The sequence below is a fragment of the Spermophilus citellus genome (genome assembly GCF_964194105.1).
Source record: "Spermophilus citellus genome assembly, chromosome: X".
Classification (NCBI taxonomy): Eukaryota; Metazoa; Chordata; class Mammalia; order Rodentia; family Sciuridae; genus Spermophilus; species Spermophilus citellus.
In genome coordinates, this window is record NC_138190.1 from 41,993,672 (window position 1) to 42,013,433 (window position 19,762).

Consider the following 19,762-nt stretch of genomic DNA (forward strand, 5'->3'; position numbering starts at 1 on the left):
CTTGAGATAAGTCAACTTAAAAAGAGGAAAGGTTTGTTTTGATTGGCATTTTTGGTGGCTTCCCTACATGGTAAACTGGCCCCATTGTTTAAGGTGTGTAGTGTGATAGTACATCATGGTGGGAGCACATGGCAAAGGAGGCTGCTTACTTCATAGCAACCAAGAAGTATAAGAGAGCAAAAGAGGAGGGACTGGGGTCCCAATATCTTCTTCAAGGGAGATTCCCAATATCTTCCTTGCACTAGGCCCCACCTCCTAAAGGTCCCGCCACCTCCCAATAGCACCACAGGCTTGGAACCAAGACTTCAATACATGGGCCTTTGGGGGACATTTAAAATCCAAACTATTGCAGTATTCTATATCTCTCTTAGAACATGTCTCTAACACTACCTTGGGTCATGTATTTGTGCACATATTTTAACTTCCTCAGGTTTTAGTCAGCTTTTTCGCTGCTGTCTGACTAAAAGACCCAACCAGAACAATTGTAAAGGAAGAAAATTTTGAGGGCTCACAGTTTCCAAGGTCTTAGTCCATAGAAGGCCAGCTCCATTTCTTGGGGCTCAAGGTGAAGCAGAACATCATGGCAGAAGAGGGTGGCAGAGGAAGGCAGCTCACACAGTGATCAGGAAGCAGGTAGAGACTCCACTCTTCAGACACAAAATGTATACCCCAAGCCACGCCCCCAATCCCCACCTCCTCCAGCCACACCCTACCACTTCAGTTACCACTCAGTGAATCCCTATCAGAGGATTAGTTCACTGATTGGGTTAAGACTCTCACAACCCAATCATTTCTCCTCTGAACCTTCTTGCATTGACTCACACATAAGCTTTTGGGGTAGACACCTCACATCCAAACCATAACACTCAGAAACTAGCTTTTTGGAGGAAAGTGTCTGCTTCTGAATCTTCTTAGTCCCACACATGACACTTAGTAATAATGTCTTCCACATAGAAACACAAAATTACCTACTTACATTTGGAAAGAATATGAAATTTTGGCCATAGAAATCTATTCCACTTATCCACAGGCTGCTTATTCAAGTCTTCTGCTTTCTCACCTCTTGAAATCATTTCACTTGCATATTAGGATCACAGCAAGGGTACTCTAATAGGAAGTTCCTTTCTTTCACAACTGACCACTGCCCCAATTATCTTGGAGTGGCAGTGGAGGAGGGATTCTGAGAGCTGCTCTCCTAGGAAAACACACTAACTAAAAGCACAATTTCTAGAGCCAGGCTGCCTTGGACACAGGCTCCACCAGGTACAATCTTAGAATATTACTCAAGCACTTTACACCTTAGTTACTGCCTCCTGGGTAGTTATTGTAAAAATTAAATGAGATAATTCATGTGAAGCACTTTTAAACACACATGGTAAGTACTTAAATATATGACAACATTTATTATTTCGTCTCTTTCTCAACCTCAGTCAAATCAGAATATTTTACTATGGAGTGAGAAATCTAAGCAACATCCTTTACCCAGGGCAGCCAAGTATGGGTTCTCAGGCCACCATCCAACTCACTCATAGCTCAGGATTTTCTCTGTCTGACTTTCTAGGACGTCTAGTTTCTCCTCCCAGTTCCTCCCTTCTTCAGGCTTGGTCAAAGCTAGAGCCATTTCTAACAGCCTCTGTGATCATTAGCAAAGGTAAGACTCCTCCTGCCTGGTCCACTATGAATAACCTCCAGGCTCAAGTTCAATCCAAACCATATGCCAGCAAGGTCCTCATGTTCTCTGGTTCCCTTAACCAGAAAAATCTCTGAGAAGTTCTACTCTTTATTATTCCACTCTTTCAGTTGCCACCTGTACCCTGAAATTATAATCTTAACTCCTTTCTTGCAATTATTCCCATCACTCTAGTCTCTACCACCTGCAAAAATATATAGCTTTCTCCATTTATACCCTAGAATAAAACTTATCTTGCTCCTTTTTTATATTTTTAGGTGTAGATGGACATAATGCCTTTTATTTATTTTTATGTTGTGTTGAGGATCGAACCCAGTGTCTCACACATGCTAGGCAAGCCCTCTAACACTGAGCTACAGCCCCAGCCCTTGTCTTGATTACTGGTCTATTAACTTTTCCACAGTCCATCTCCTGACTAATATTACAAATATTAGATAATTAGGGTCATTTACCATGGGACAGTCACTCTTGTCTCTGAACACCCACAAGTAGGTGAAGGAACTGTGCATTATACCAAATCAAGTGGCCACTCTTGACTTCTTGTATCACAGGCCAAAGCCCTCTTTTTGAGGTGAATAAGCCTGAAGGGATTTTAATACTTAATTTAAGCAAAACTCCAAAATGTAAATATTAGAAAACTTATATCTCCTCTACTTCATACATACCTCTATTTCTCTTCAGATCCTTAAGCAAAAGGCTCAAGAAATTGTAGGCTAGATTCACTTACAACATTCAAACAAGTTGAACAAGAACAACAGCTATTATTCTAGACACTGAGACATTTAATTTTTAAACTGTGGTCTATAATACAATTATTATACTGTTTAGGTACTTAAACACTCAAGAGATTAAAACTAATGATATAATTATAATGTTTCATCAAAAAAACTAATAAAATCACAATCTTTATATAATTTAATCTTATTTATTTTCTTAGCATTAAGATTTAACAAAGCAACATCTCCCCTAAACCCTATGTCCATGGATGATTCCTGGTGACTTTTAGAGGCCCATAGTTTTATGACCCCCCCCCAACTCTGCCTACTGTTCTTCGGATTTGACTTCCCATCTCAACCATTAGTATACCTTTTACTTCTTACAAAAAAAATCAGTAGTTGCAAGGAAGAAATCTAGTGGGGTATAGGTTTGTTTAAACTTTATTATTCATAGAGATATTCTAGGTTGTTGTAAAAAGTCAAGCAGTTATAAAAAAGTGTCAAGTGAAAATTTAAAAAACCCTAGACCTACTACCCCTAATGTCCAAGGTAATAGAGAACTGTCTCTTATGCCTCATTCCAGAAATTTCCTAAGCAAATGTAAGTAAACATATATTCAAACTCTTATCTATCTATCCCAACATAACCCCCACTTCTTTCTACTGTACAAATGGAATCCTATAATACATATCATTCTGCACCTTTTCCCCCACTGAAAAAATGTATCTTCATCATCATTCCCTGCCACTGTATCTATATCTACTTCACTCTTCTTATTGAGGTGAGCAGCAGCCCATAGTGTGTATACACCATAATCAACATATCCATCTCTCATGGTGGACATTCAGATTGCCCATAGTGAAAAGAGGGCAACAACAAGGTAACCAACATCCTTGTAACAAGTGACATTTGTTCAGTTCCTTTTTAGTACAGATTCACTGGATCAAAAGGTATTCACATTTTACATTTTCATAGGGACTTCCAAGCTGTCTTCCAAATGGACTCTACCAATTTATATTACCACCAACAGTGCACAGAGGTAGGCTTTTAAGTCAATGGTCTGGTCTGAAGCTCCTGCAGCTCAAATAGAGAACTAGATATTAACACAAGAATAGCAAAGCACTGATTATCAGAAAACCAAGTGCCACAGTTGGTGGCAACAACACCCTGCTGTGACTAGCCTTGCTCCCATCCAAATGCAAATTCACAGGGTGCTATTCCTCAGTATTAATCCAGCTCTTAAATAATAGATTTGTTAGATTGAGATTTAAAAAGTAAATTCAGCATAGAAGAGAAAACTATACTGCCCCTGGCAATATCACCCATAATTATCTCTAACACCAGGAGTGCTACATAATGGTGTGATATAAGGTACTTTCCACTCACCCATAATTAGTTAAAGGTTTTGGCAAATGGAGACACAGCTTTGAATATGCAAGAACTCAGTACATCAGCATATTTATGGATGGGATGATCTTACTGAGAGATTTTGCTAGTTTAACAGAGAATGGAGGGGGGGGGTTCCTAGCAGTGAACCTCTGTAAGCAAGACAGCAAGACTCTGAATCACATCTAGAATAACATTTGGTCAATATTTTATGTTTTGCGAAGCACCTTAGCATACCTTCTTCATTTAATCTCCATCATAAATCTGATAGAAAAGCCAAACAGCTGTTACTCATTAAACAAAAATTAAATGAGCACATACCATGTGCTGGGCACTCTCTGCTATGTACTTCATATTAGATGAATGAGACATTCCCTGATCATTCACTGGTCACACACCCAATAGACCCATCTTTGAAGGCTTCACATTACCCAGTCAGGATTACTTAGGCAATATGACCTACACAGCCTTTTATCTCATACACCTTTATACCTCATTCACTATGGACCAGCAACCCTAGAATACAGTAGGAAAAAACACCATTTTTTTTCCACATCAGAGATTTCCACTTAATTTACTTCATGGTGGATCCTAATTCTTTGCCTGGATAACTCCTACTACATCTTTCAGGTCTCAGATGAATCTGTCATTTCCTCCCAGATCTCTGCCCCACCCCTCTAAATTATGCCTCATTTATTTTTTCATACATCTTTCCTTGCACTCACACACTCACAAATATATGGAAATACCTATATATTTGTTTGCACTCCATTTCCTCAGGAGACTGAAAGGCTTGAGAGGGCAGTAATCATGACCCCAGCATCTCCAGCCCCAATCCAGAGCCTGGCACACAGCAGAAAGAACTAGAAGACTGAATGAATTCAGCCAATACTCTTGAGGGCTAAACAATAGAGCAGGGAAAATACACAAAGAAAGTAAAGACAAATTTTACCAGAGGATGAGGGAGGCTATGTTTGCTAAAGGAAGGGAGGTATTTGCCAGGAACACTTCTTACTGAAGTGATTTAGGTGAGCAGGGTAGGCAACCTGCAGGTGGGGCCAGAGCAAGTAATACGTGCTGCTTCTCAAATTTTGGGTTTTGATATTTGAGTGCATGGTGGTACAATTATTCAACGCAGAGACATGTAAGAGGAGGAAGCTCTGTTATTATTTGTTACCACAGTACTGAACCCAGGGAAGAAAAGATCTTGGCAGAGTTGGGAATTTGGACAGCAGGAAGTCCCCTGCTCACCTGCTTCTCACCATTCTCAAGCTAAGTAGGAAACAGCACGATTTCAAGTAATTTTCAGTGTTGAGTCACAGGTGGCTCATAGGTCAAGCCAGACCAAAGGGAGGGTGGTGGAAAGACCAGAAGATTTAGCATAGACAAAGCCAGGTGCTATCTCTACATCTGGACATATTTTTGGCCAGAAGATGTCAATGATGTAATTAAGGATGTTTTTCTTGGAGGGTCAGAAGAAGAAAGAAGAAAAATTCAGATCATGGCATTTGCAGGGAAATGGATGGCATTAGAGAAGATTGTGCTAAATGAAGCTAGTCAATCCCCCAAAAAAACAAATGCCGAATGTTTTCTCTGATATAAGGGGGGTGACTCAAAGTGGGGTGGGGAGGGAGAGCCCGGGAGGAAAATTACCTCTAGATAGGGAATAGGGGTGGGAGGGAAAGGGAGGGGGAAGGGGAATAGCAAGGATGGTGGAAGGTGATGGTCATCATTATACAAAATACATGTATGAAGATGTGAATTTGGTGTCAACATACCTTATATACAAACAGAGATATGATAAATGGTGGTATAAAGGTGTATTAAAAATTGTATGCAAAAAAATAAGAGAGCTCATGTATAATGACATAATTTGGTGTGAACATACTTTAAATACAGAGTTACAAAAAATCGTGCTGTGAATGGATAATTATGAATGTAATACACTCCACTATTGTCATGTATGTAAGAAATAAATAAAAAAAGAAAGAAATTCAGTGCCTGAGTATCTCACATTATCTGGTAATAACCATTTCATTTCTACTGGATGGTCCCAGTCCCAGATTTCTTTCTTTATACTCTGTGTTGTAATTTCTGTTTCTCTATGTTGTCATAGAAAGTAGCCAAGGGAGAAATCCTAAACAAATACAATAAATTGCAACCTAATGCTAGAATTGTTTGGAGCTGAAAAGCATCACAACATGACATTACTGAAAGAGTTACATCATACTACTAATTCCTCAACTGTTTCTCTGGTCTGACCACAGGTCTATAAATATCCAGGGTGTTAATGAAGGTAGTAAGAAGAAGAATCTGGCATTTGTTGCCACCAATAGTGAAACTTCCTAGTCCTTCCTCTCTCCCTATGCCGGACACCCAAAACAGCTCTACATGAAACAGGAAGCTCTGAATCATAATTCTGGTTAAAACATAAGAACCGATAGTTTATTTTAAAAATGCTATCGTAGTAACCAGAAGAAAAAACTATCTCAGAAGCTACAATGAAAACACAATGTTTTTAGGGGAAAAAACTAAACTTTTCATAGTACCAATAAAAGATAGTGGGAGCCAGGTGCAGGGGCACAAGCCTATAATCCCAGTGGCTGAGGCAAGAGGATCATGAGTTCAAAGTCAGCCTCAGCAATGATGAGGCACTAAGCAACTCAGTGAGACCCTGTCTGTAAATAATACAAAAAAGAACTGGGGATGTGGCTCAGTGGTAAAAGGAAACTGAGTTCAATCCCTAAAAAAAAAAAAAAAAAAAAAAAAGAGTGGAGAAAGACAAACATTTAGCTAGAAACTATAAAATTCCCAAGCCAAAGGGAGCCAGCCTGATGCAATGGGGCTAAACAGGTAGACAAAGAGCCAGCTTTGATTAGTGTTAAGTCCCCGAATCTGGTCCTGGTCTAGGTATCTTGTGACAACTGTGTGACCCAGAATGTCTCACTGGGCCTCAATGATTCCATTACAAGATTAGACATTTGAAAGAGATCACCTCCAAAGATCATTTCCAGTTTTAAAACATCCCTTTCATAACATACTTAATTTTATATTTATGCTCCAATTATAGTATAATCAAAGCAACTACAATGAGCCAGTCATTTCCATGACAGCCTCATTCACACCCAGAAGTATGTGAGGTAATATTATCTCTTTTGCATATTCTAATAATAAAGACCAGTCCTTGCATGCACTCAACAACTGCCAGGTAATTGTCAAATTGCTGTATAAATGTATTAATGCATCACATTGTCCCAATAATTCTATAAATAGCTCTCATTACTAATCCCATTTTACAGATGAAGACGTCGAGGCAAAAAGAGATTAAATAACTTGCCCAAAGTCACAGAACTAGTAGTGACAGAGCCAAAACTCAAACTCAGCTAGTGTGTCTCCAGAGACTGTACTTGACCTCAGATGAAACAATTAAGTCTCTTAGAGTTTAGGTAACTTTGGCTGTCCAATGGCAGAACTGGGTTCAGATCCAGGTGTATCAGATTCCAGGGCCTGCAGCTGTGTGCTTGGGAAAGAATGATTGACTCATAAAGAATAATTTCCTGAAAGGCTGTTTTCATTTACCCCCTACTCGATTCTTTCCACCACAATTCATCCCCCATCTATTTCTCTTGAGTTGTGGAAAGGTAACAGGTAAAGAAAGACAAAGAACTCATTTTTTTTAAATTTTTTTTAAAAAGTATATGTTTATTTTTAAATTGACAAAGAACTCATTTCTTGAGTACCTGCTGTAGGGAAGGCACTGTGCCAGATGGAGGGGAAAAAAAGGGAGAGGCACTGCTTCCTTACTACTGCTATAAAAACCTGACTTTCATTCCAGAGTCACAAGGGTACTAACATTTTGGTCAACAGGACCAGATGGGTTTTTTTTTTAGGTAATAGTGGCCCAATTAGCAATCCATGGGGCTACCCAGATTTCACACTGACCCTCTGTCTTCAATTCACTGACTGCTTTGTGACAGTCCCTCCTGGCCCACCAAATGTTAGCTAAATATCCAGAATGTTTACAAATACCCTGTGATGTGCTAAAAAAAAAATCTGCAAAGTTGAAACATACACTCCCTTTGGATTTGAAGCCAGCAGGACAGTTTCTCCTTGCAACTATTTTATAACAATTTCCTCTGCCTTATTTTCATGCATACCCTGACATATTATGCCACCTCGTCTTATTATGTAACGTCTTCCTTCCATGCAGTGTATTCCCCTCCATTTTTACACAATCTCCCTGTCCCACACTCTCACTCCCCAAAGGACATTTTGGAGTCAATAAGACAGCCAAAAATTACAAGAGTACTTGAGGAAGTATTAATAGCAAAAATTCTGCTCTAACCACACTCTCCAGAGCTTGGTTGCTTTTGGGTTTTTTGTTGTTGTTGTTGTTGTTGTTTGTTTGTTTTGTTTTTTTTAATTCAAAGGTAGAGAGGGACACAGAGTGGCTGAAACAATTTTTCATAAATCCAAATGCTATGCTCCATGTTGGAGGCACTTTTTGATAGTTGAGTGACTTTTACATCTCATTTTCAAATCACTTGTTCATGTGTTATACAAGTAATACATAGCCAGGCACGGTGGCACATGCCTGTAATCCCAGCAGCTCAGGAGGCTGAGGCAGGAAGATCACAAGTTCTAAGACAGCGTCAGCAACTTATCAAGGCTCTAAGCAACTCAGACAGACCCTGTCTCTAAATAAAACATAAAAAGGTCTGGGAATGTGGCTCAGTGGCTAAGCACCCCTGTGTTCAATCCCTGGTATAAAAAAAATAATAATATATATTTGTTGTACAAATTTGGAAAATAAAAGTTAAAAATTAAGTGGAGGGGGTAAGTGTATACTATCACCTGAAGCAAGCCACTTTAGCAACTTTGAATCATTTCTTTACATTTTGTATTTATCTCATGAATATTCTGCACAGCATTAGTCCTGATTAATGGCCAGGTTATTATGCTCTATGGATCTGCCATAATTTACTTATATTCTCCTGGTACAGAAACTATGTCTTCAGTTTTGTTTTTTTTTTAATTTTTTTATTAGTTGCTCAAAACATTACAATGATCTTGACATATCATACATTTGATTCAAATGGGGTATGAATTCTTATTTTTCCACTATGTCTTCAGTTTTTAAATGTAAATATCTTTTAAATAAAATATGTGTATATACATATACACACTCACACACACATATATACATATATATTTCCTTCAGAAAGTATAGTTCAACAAGTAATGTGTGTTATTCACAGATTAAAAAATAAGTCAATAACAATTTCTTTTAACAATTTTTGCAGTGCTAGAGATCAAACACAGTGCCTGTGTATTGTAAGCACACACATTCTACAAAAAAGATACATCTATTTAATACTTTTGCATATACCATCTGAGATATTTCTTAATATTATACATACATGGGTACAAACACATGTTAAAATGTGGTCATACTATTAATATTAAAATGGCAATAATACATATTGAATTCTTGCCATATGCCAGTCATTATGATTTTCCCATTTAATGTCATCAACAACTTCTCACTGGTTCCCAAATGCACAATAGAACCACCTGAGGAACTTAATAATACTAATTTCTCCGTCTCACCCTCAGGGATTCAGATTCAATTGAGCTGAGTAAGGCCTGGGCTTCAGAAATTGGGATTCCCCAGGTGATCCTAATAGGCCCTGAAGTTGGGGATTATTAGGTTAACTACTATTTCATACCTATTTTACTGATGGAGAAATTAAGGAGCACTAAGGCAAGTTAACTACCCAACACCATACAGCTGATAAAGAATGTGTGTGACCAATTTTCCCATTATAGAAAACGGTGCAACTAATATCTTTATTGATATATCCTTGGGCACATCCTTAATTATTTAGGATAAATTTTTTAAAAAATGAATTGTGTAGTCAAAAGGTAAACATACTTTTTAGTTGTATTAGAATGTCTCTCTTCCACATTTTTATTGGTGCATTATATACATAATGGCAGAATTTGTCGTTAATATACATAATGGCAGAATTTGTCGTTACATATTCATACATGCACACAATGTAACAATTTGGTCAATATCCCTCTCCTGCTCCTCCACTCCCTCCCCACCTCCCACCTCCTAGTCCTTTCCTCTATTGATACCCCTTTATTTTCATGGGATCCCCCACACACCTCTTTTTTCCTTTTTCCTCCATAGCTTCCACATATGAGAAAACACATGACCCTTGACACTTCTGAGTTTGGTTTATTTCACTTAACATAATGATCTCAGGTTCCATCCATTATCCTGTGGTAAACCCATTTTTTTAAAGTTTTTGATAAATATTGCCAAATTGACATTTCCACTAGAAGTGTTTTTTTTTTAATTGTTGGTCATTCAAAACATTACATAGTTCTTAATATATCATATTTCTTAAAATGGCTGCTCACTCAAGTTCTTGCCAACACTGAGTTCGGTCATTCCATTTTAATCTTTGCAAATTATATCAGAGAAAATTGCCTCCCATTCTAATTTCCCTTTCTTTGACTACTCCTGAGATAGTACCTTTTTCATGTTTACTGGTCATTAGGATTTCTCCTTTTATATATATTCCTTTGCACATTTTCCCCATCCATTGTACTTTTTTCTAGTAAAACCCCTCCTATTTTTCTTATTGCTAAGTGTTTATGTATTAAGGGTAATGAGTCTTGTTGCAATTATTCCTAATTTTCTCATTAACTTTATTTATGGCTTGTGCAGAAGTTTTTAATTTTCATATAATTGATGATATTAATCTTTTTCTTTATTATTCTGCCTTTGATATTATGCACACAAATATCTTCCCTACACCAAGATTATACAGTCTTCTCTAATTTTTTTAGTTCCTTTATCATTACTCTCTTTTTTAAACTTTTATTTATTTAATGCAGCAGTTCCAAACAGGTTTACGCATCAGAATTGCTCACAGGGCTTCTTTAAATGTTCAGGTCCTAAGACTGAAGCATAATTTGAGGGGCATGAGACCTGAGCAAGAATATTTTTAAAGGACCATAAGAAATTCTGATGCCCTCCTCCTTTATAAAGAAAAACTATTTTAGCTGAGTGCAGTGGTGCACACCTATAATACCAGGGACTTGAGAGACTGAGGCAGGAGGACTGAAGTTCAAGGCCAGTCTTGGCAACTTGGCAAGATCCTGTTTCAGAATAAAAAATAAAAAGGACTGGAGATATAGCTTAGTGGTAAAGCACCCCTAGGTTCAATTACCAGTACCCCCAAAATAATATTAATCCTTCTAAATTTAAGTAGGTGCCATTTTTTCCAAATTACTTCAGCATGTTTGTTAAATAAATAATTTCATTAATTTGAAATATTACTTTTATCCTAGTAGTCAGTAAGTTCCAGGAGAGCAGAAACCATGCCTGTTTACCTTGACCATTGCATCTCTAGGGCCCAGCACACAACTCAAGTTCAATAAATGTTAACTGAGTAAATAAATAACACCTGACAACGTAAGTCTCCAACCTCAAAGTGGGTAGTCTCCTCTTCAATATTTTCTCCTTTTTAAAATATTTTTAGTTGTAGTTGGACACAATACCTTTTATTTTATTTGTTTATTTTTATGTGGTGCTGAGGATCGAACCCAGCACCTCACATGACATGCTAGGTGAGCACTCTACCACCGAGCCACAACCCTAGCCCTTCAATATTTTTTTTGACCATTAGACCAATAAAACTGATATTATGCCGGGCACAGAGGCACACACCTATAATCCCAGCTACTTAGGAGGCTGTGACAGGAGGATCCCAAGTTTGAGGCCAGCCTCAACAACTTAGCAAGACCCTTATCTCAAAAGAAAATATTTTTAAAAGGGCCTGGGAAATATATCTCAATGATAAAGCATTTGCCTACCACATACAAGGCCCAGGATTCAATAAAAAATGACAAAGCACAACTGATGTTATTAAGGCTCACCATAAGTTGTCAAAAACCTTCAAGTATGCCTGATACACTCTGTTTAACGTGGACAGAACATGTATTAGAGTTCAAGGCCAGTCTTGGCAACTTGGAAAGATCAAAGTGAAATCAAAATATAATACTATTGACAGTGTTTAAGGGGTACAGGGTTTCTGATTAAATTCTCCATGGAGGAATTAGACAGCAATGATCCAAAAAACCAAGGAGATTTGGGTTTCTCTACCTCTTACATTTTCTCAAATAGCTCCTCAGAGACCGACTCAGAAGCTTCATTGAGCTGATGAAGTTTGACACATTTCCATGGAAAGAATACTGGGATAGGGAAACAGGAAAGCTGGGTTTTAGTGTTGTCACTAAGAAGAACTACTATCTATCTAACCTTAGGCATGTTGCTTAATCTCTAAATTAAGCTAGATATTCTCTGAGACTCTCAGGGATTCCAAGGACAAACTGAAATTATCTCCATAGAACAGAGTCCCAAACCCAATCAGGGTAAAGGAAAATAATAGTGATAGCAGTATTTGTAGTAGTAATAGCTATCACTACATTTTACTGAGTACTATTATACACTAAACAATATTCTGAACATCATTATAAACAAACAAGCATTTTATGGTTATAATAAATGCACACATTTATATGGCACTTACCATGTTCCAAGTGTTTTGCATGTATTAGCTTAATTCATCTTTACACTATAAGGTGAGTTCTATTTTTACCCAATTTCATAAAAGGGGAAACTGAAACACAGAGGGGTTAAGTGACTTGCCCATAGCCTCACAGCTACCAAGTAATAGAACCTAAAGAGTTGACTCCAGACCCACACAGGTAACTATTAGACCATATTGCCTTCCAAAATATCATGTCACTACACTTCTCAATTCAGAAGTTGTACAAAAGAAGGGATTGGCTGCAGTGATCAAGAGAATTTACTTATGTGTACTGCTCCTCTCTTCACTAACACTTGAAAAATGAGGTTTCACTTCAATGTAATTTTAAGAAGAAAAGATTTCAGGGCCTTGCAAGATGTATTATTTATTAAGAAAATATGATCTTTTTTAAGGTTTGTCAAACATTAAAATGTTTTATTGTAAAATAAATAAATCATTAACAACTAAAGACATGTCATTAGCCATAGGGAAAAACAACACAAGCTCTTCATGCATCATTAGGAACAAAATTTTATAGCCCTACCTGCACAATCTCCAGTTCTATAATTTAAAAACTATCTATGAAACAGTGACCTGACAGCCCAAAGGTACCTCAACCCATATAGGTCAAACCTAAGCTCAGTACTCTAGCTTCTACCATAATTGGGTCCTTCTGTCACTTCTCCTGTTCTCAACCTCAGAGAATGGCACCACTAGCCTCCAGCCCCCAAACTGGCTGGCAATCTTGTCACATCCAGTCACAGAACATTCTAGAAATTATCCTCTTCTCTCTAATCTCACTGCCCCTGATTCTTCTGCTCAGACTCTCACCATCTTTCTCCTAAATCACTATTCCAGAAACCTCCTGAATGAATCCAGGCTTTCATTATCTCTAGCTCCCACCCCACCTCAGCACCAATGCCAAAGTAATCTTTCTAAAACAAAATCTGCTTATGTTACTTCCCTGTTTGGAATCTTTGTCTCCAGGATAAAGTGTAAAATCCTTCCTAGAACATACAAGGTTCTTTATTTTCTGGCCTCCTCCAACTACCTTCCCTGCTTTGTCTGAGGTCATGCCCCTATACATCTCATACTAGGCAAACAAAGCAACTTGAAGTTCCTAACAGTGCTGCTCTGTCTGCCAGAATGCAATTCTCTCATTTGCCCATCTGGCCAACACCTACTCATTTTTAGAGTAGTTCAAGATTCAAAATTCATCATGCTTTTCTCTGGGCTTCCATCACATTTTGCTCCTCTCCCTATTGTAACACTGGTTCAACATTACACAATTATTTGATCATGTCTGTCTTTCCTAAACCACAAGGAACACTCTAAGGTTCTGCATCTTATCCATATCTGTATTCTGTTTGTTGAATGAAGGAATGTCTCAGGATTTAAGTGAGTTTATCCAAACTGCTCTTTTTTAAAAAAAATATTTAAGTTTTAGGTGGACACAATATCTTTATTTTACATTTATGTGGTGCTAAGAATCAAACCCAGTGCCTCGTGCATGCCAGGCGAGCACTTTACCACTGAGCCACAACCCCAGCCCCCCAAACTGCTCCTGAATGCCCATTTTGTGAGTCAATGCCAGCATTCAGGCCAAATCCCATTTCAACAATATCTTTGACAATCCATATAAATCAAAACTGTGACATTCGTATGCCTACGAATTTTAAACCATAACCAGCACAATGAAATATCTTTAAAAGATACGTTAATCCACTTAGAAACCTATCTGTTGAATATTTATAGATATTCAAGCTACTTCACTCTACTCCATCTAAGTGGTCCTTAACCTTTTGTGGATCACAACCAATTTTGGTGTTATTTATCTATTGTTTCTTAAACACAAACTCCCTTGTGATAAACATAAGAATGCCATGTACCCCTGAAGATTCCAATACAATCTCCAAGGACACAATCCTGAACCCCATCAAAAATAAGATAACTTCGTATGTGAGACAAATTCACAAGTTCACAAGAGATGTGATCTATCAGCTAAGACACCGTTGAACTTGGTTCTTGGTAGCTTACATTGTTAAAATAGGCATTTTTCTTCTATCAGCAAGTATAAACATTACAACATTAAACATGCTTTTTCAAACTGCCTAAATCCCAAGAAGGTCTTTATTGCAAAGGGGAAGCCAGAGAGGTACCAATATCTGTGTCCCCCATCTTTCAGAATCTTGTGATACAAATCTGCTGGTAACAAATGAGACACACAAATAGGAAAACATCTTTCTCATTTCCTCACATATAACCCCCATGAGCACATGTTTAAATGAAGAGAATTATTTCAAATGCTTCTGGCATGACATTTTTCTAATTTCCCCCAACTACCACTTGAAAATAATTTGAACTTCGAGCTAGCAGTAGCTTCTTTTAAATTAATGTGCTTTGTCCTTGCAAAGACAAAGGGTTAAATTAAAGAAATAGCTGGCTGCCTGCCACTGACTTGGAGAGTTGAGTGGGGGTGGAAGATAGAGGAGAAAGAACAACCAGTTAGAGGAATAAGTGCTAATTTCTTACCCTGCCACATGGCCATCTTGATCGTATCTTCTCTCACACTGGGGTCACAGGCTCAGTTTCCCTGAGCCCCCCAGTTTCGCAGGGAAACTTGAATGGCACTGAGATAGATAAACAGCTATGTGGTCCTCGTTTCTGCAATATGCTGAAGCCCCAAATCTGAAAATGCAAACAGAAAAAATAAACACTTAAAAAGAAAAAAAATTTAAATGATTGAAACTTATCTCCTGCCCCTCTCTGAATCTCTCTTTTAAAGACAGGCAGACCAGACACAGTAGTGTCACATATTCCTTGGGCATCAGGGTATTGCTGAAGAAAATCAGAGATCTAGAGTCAGTTCATATTGTCATTCAGTTTTGAATTCTACATGAATCACTGGAGCTTTAGTACTCGGGGTTCAGAACTCAAAGGATGAGTGTTGGATGAGATAACTGTTGTATCTTTCCAATTGCAAAGTCTTGCATGTAGAATGAAAGGCAGCATTACTACCCAACCCCCTCCTCAACTCCCCAAATACCCAACTTTACAGTAAGTGATCAGTAGAAAGAAGAGCAAATTTTGTATATGCTAAAGTTTTAAGATAGGTCTTACATAGGAAGAAAAAGAAGAAGAAAGGAAGTATAATAAAAGTAAAAACTGATGATACCCTTTGGGTGGTGGTTCTTCCTCTCCATTTTACTTTCCCCACTCTGCAAATTTCCTATAGCGAATGCATATTGCTCATATCAGGGTGAAATTAATCAAGGAAAAAGGAAAATGCAAAAATAGAATGCTAGTTTAATTACAATCTAATTAATTTAGCTAATTCCTACTATTACAACGTCAAATCTAGTCTTAGGTAATACTGTTTGCAAGAATATGAAAATAACTAGGAATGTGACAAAAAATGAGAGGTCTGACTACTGTACATAATTTGATTTGGTGGTTTAGTATATTAAACACTCTACTTGTCCATTTAAGTTCTTACTTAATAATTGGGTCTTCCTTACTTAGCACACAAGCCAATCTGCTTTTTCTCAAAAAAAAAAAGCCCTCTATTTTTTGACCTACTGAACATCAAAGTAGATTGCTATTTCTATACAACCAAAACGTCCACTTCTGAATTGAAAAAGCTAAAGTACAAACACTGAAGGCTACTACTAAAAGAATCATGTTAGCTGTCTTTAATGACCTTTTTTCTTTAAAGGACAAAAAGGTTAATGTGTACACCCATCCTCAAAACACCAAAAGAGAAAAGACAGTGCCTTGGATAAGGAAAGTTTCGCCACGTCCTAGGAAACGAGGAACTTTAGAAAGTCCCATAATGAATTCATCAGGAAAAGGCGCTCCAAAGACTTATGTGGAACATGGAACAGTTTGTTTTGGTTTACCTTTTCTTTTCATTTTTTCCTTCTCTTATTTCATTGTTAAGAAGTATTGTGCATGTCTTGGGACAAGGAGAAATTTAGCATTTGTAGTTAAATCCAGAAAGCTGCTAATAAATGTCTGAAGTGTTTGTAAAGCGGATTCTTACTGGCTTTTAGTGCTCCAACTTCTGTATTTCCCTCATTTATGGGGGGGGGCAGTTTCCACTGACGTTATCGCACGGGCACACGTACAACTTCACTCGGAATTCCGGACAACTGATTTGCTCTGAAATGGTCATAAAGGTAAACGCGCATCAGTGTAAAGGTAAAAGCTTTCTCTTACCCCTTACTGGCAAAGGCGCTCAAGCGCCAGGCTCAAAAAGTCAAGCGAGAACCAGCCACACGCGTTCAAGTGGCAAAAGGAAAACGCGCAGCGACTACTTTTCGGAGAGTCTGATCTCGACTTCGCAAAGACCCACACAAACCTGAAGCAAGTCCAGAGCCGGAGGGAGAACAGGGGCCTCGACTGAGCTTTCCCAGAAAACGCCACCCTATCCCAGTCCTAGAAAGGGGACCACAGGCGAAAGCAGGGCACTCCTGGCGCCGCTCCGTAAGGAAACTTCGCTTGGGCAGCCCAGGGACCCTTCTCGGAGAACTGGGTTGGGCTCTCGGGAAGATGCCGCCCCGCACTAGCTAGAACTAGCCTGTCTACCTCCTCGGAGTGCCAGGGGGCGGCGACTGGACAAGGGGAACCCCGTCTCCGGGGGACTGAGCCAGCAGGGGAGCGCTTCCCCTGTGTCGCTATGATCAGAGGGTGCTCCGGGGGTGGGCCAGAGACGAGGGGCCCACTAAAGACCTGTTGGGGAAGGGACAGCCCATTTGCCTTTACCTGTCGCCGAGGTTAGGAGCTGCAGAGTCTGTGTCCGCTGCCGGTGGGCAGCGCGCTCAGGCGGCTCTGGCGTCCAGTACACTAAGTTGAGCTAGCGCCCCACGTAGCCGGCAGAGCTTCATTCACACAGCCCAGTCAGGGAGGAGGGGGAGCGGAGCGGGCGCGCGGCTCATGTGACAGGCGCCTCCAGAGTATCAGCTCAGCCCAGCGGGCGTCTGCGCGTGCGCGCCACGGAGGGCCCTAGCCCGGCACCTCGGCCCGGGCAGGGAGGGGGCACAGAAGCCTAGGAGGAGCTGCTGGGAGGAGTTTCAACATGCGCAACCGCAGTAGGACGGCCCCGGCTCGCTGCCATATTTAATGAGGACTGGGCGGGTCCAAACCCAGTGCTGGGCGTGTTAGTTGCTTTTGAAACCAATGCCCATTCTGTTTCACTGTTTCAAGCCTGTCAGTCCCTTGATTTTGGTTCTGTCCTTAGCATGAAACTGTTTATCACGAACTTCTGGCCCACAGAGTGGTTACTAGTAGAAAGCTAATACTAATAGCATCAGATCATATATTTTGAGCCTCGTATATGCCAGGCACTGTCCAAAGCCCTTTACTCTTTTTTTCATCTCACTCATGATAACCCCATGAAGTATGTACCATTATTTCTCCATTTTTTATTCATAAGAATGCAGAAGTTCAGAAGGTTAAGAAAATTTTCCAGCCTCACATAATAGTAGGAATAAGAATAATGTTCAACAATGGTGATACTTACAGCAACCAAGTTGATCCTCATAGTAACACTGGAAAATCTATGTTGCAGTTATTGGTATTTTCTGCATTTTACTCATTACAAACAAAGGCTCAGAAAAATAAAACTTATAGAAATAATAAGCGGCACATTCCAACAAAGATTTGACTCCAAAGCTCTTGCCCTAGGGTTTGAAGAAATAGCCCCTCTCCTGTTTTAAAGAAAATAAAACTTTGGCCAAATGGAGTGCATTTACTTAGTTAAAATGAACCCACTAATAAAGGTACTGCAAGAATTGAGATTGAAACCAATATCATCAATCCAAATAATATAACTCGAACCCAAGTACTCTAATTCAGCATCTACTGCAGTGAACAATTTTGAATGCCTACTTTGGACAACCTAAGTATACAAATCCTATATCTTAGCCCAATCAGCATAAAGTCCAAAGACAAATCTGTAATCCAACACAGCCAAACATCTAACCTATTGCAATGAGGATATCACACACCAAGAAAAAAAAAAAAAAACATGGTCATCTCAACAAACAAGCAAAAATAAAACATAGGGTCATTATAGGAACTGGAGGAAAGATAGATAATAGATAGATAATAGGTGAATTTAAAAGAAAACTTTTCTTTGAAAATGTGTTTGAGTGGACTGTAGCTCAAGTGGTAACACTCTCACCTGGCATGTGCGGGGCACTGGGTTCGATCCTCAGCACCACATAAAAATAAAATAAAGATGTTGTGTCCACCGAAAACTAAAAATAAACATTAAAAAAATTCTCTCTCTTTCTCTGTCTTTAAAAAAAGGAAAGAAAGAAAAAGAAAATGTGTTTGAGTGAATTAGTCATAGTGTGTTAGAATTTATGTATTTTGGCCAACACATCCCTTCATGCTCCTGAAAGAAAGTCACTTTGTCTTTCTACCTAGCACTAAATAAAAAGACATTGGAAAAAAATTTAAAAAGCATTTGTTTGGTAAACTTAAAGCAAAGGACTGTGTCACATGGTGTCACCACCAGGTCTGAATTGTGAAGTGAACTCAGATTTCTGTATCCTTGGGAACTACAAAGTAAAGATAGATGTGGAATGTCATGTCCAGATATCCTTTATCTGCAGCTCTGCACCTGGGTTGAAAATCAAGGCTACTTCTCTTTATCCAAGAAACTTGTATCCTACAGACAAATGTGGGATGATTTATTGTTATGGATATTATTTCAAGCAGCAAAGTTTCCAAAGAAACTTACACTTTAGAGAAACTTTAGAAAACAAAGTGCATTTAAAAAATATTTTCACTTTACAGCTGCTGTGTAGGGAACTGTAGAGAATTGTCTGAGCTATAACTAGAAGGCAAACTGGGACCTGATTTCAAAGGATCCTGAAATTGGACTGAATTTGTGCTTAATTTAGAAAGTTACTGAGAAGAAAATTGAGCAATTTTATTTGTTGGTGTCTTGTTGGGTGTAAATTTCTGATTTTGGAGATTGAACCCAGGGCCTTGTGCATGCCACTCACTCACTCTATTCCTGAGCTACACCCCTAGCTCAAGAACTGGGGTTTTTCAGCAAGGCAATCCCTTTACTGGAACTCTTCTTTAAGAAGGTGAATCTGGGGTGATTGTTTAAGGAGAGGTTTGTTTGTATGCTTCTCCCCCCTCAATCCCACTATCCACCCCCATCATTGCAGGGTAGAAAAAAAAACCAAGAGTTTATTTGTAGATACAGGCCCTGGTGAAATAGAAGAGGCAGGAAAAGACAGGCATAAATAATGCAATTATAGTTGGAGAGGTAAAAAAGAAAGTCCAGAATACAAGCTAACACTAGAATAAAACACCTCTTCCTCAGATAAAGGAAAAAATTG

General features: G+C 38.8%; 1 protein-coding gene across 2 annotated transcripts in view; it reads right to left on the reverse strand.

Moving 5' to 3' along the window:
- CLCN5 (chloride voltage-gated channel 5) overlaps positions 1-17,343 on the reverse strand; it is a 168,601-nt gene extending 151,258 nt beyond the window's left edge. Inside the window, exons 1-3 of one of the 2 annotated variants that reach the window (XM_081276762.1) lie at positions 17,166-17,343; positions 16,444-16,562; positions 14,934-15,089 (exon numbers count right to left, since the gene is read on the reverse strand). In XM_081276762.1, coding sequence (XP_081132888.1) covers positions 14,934-14,949 — 16 coding nt within the window. In that variant the 5' untranslated portion in view covers positions 14,950-15,089; positions 16,444-16,562; positions 17,166-17,343. Of the gene's footprint in view, positions 1-2,142; positions 2,250-14,933; positions 15,090-16,443; positions 16,563-17,165 lie in introns of those variants that run through there. The other variant, XM_081276763.1, reaches the window with a different exon arrangement.
- Positions 17,344-19,762: the final 2,419 nt, after the last annotated feature.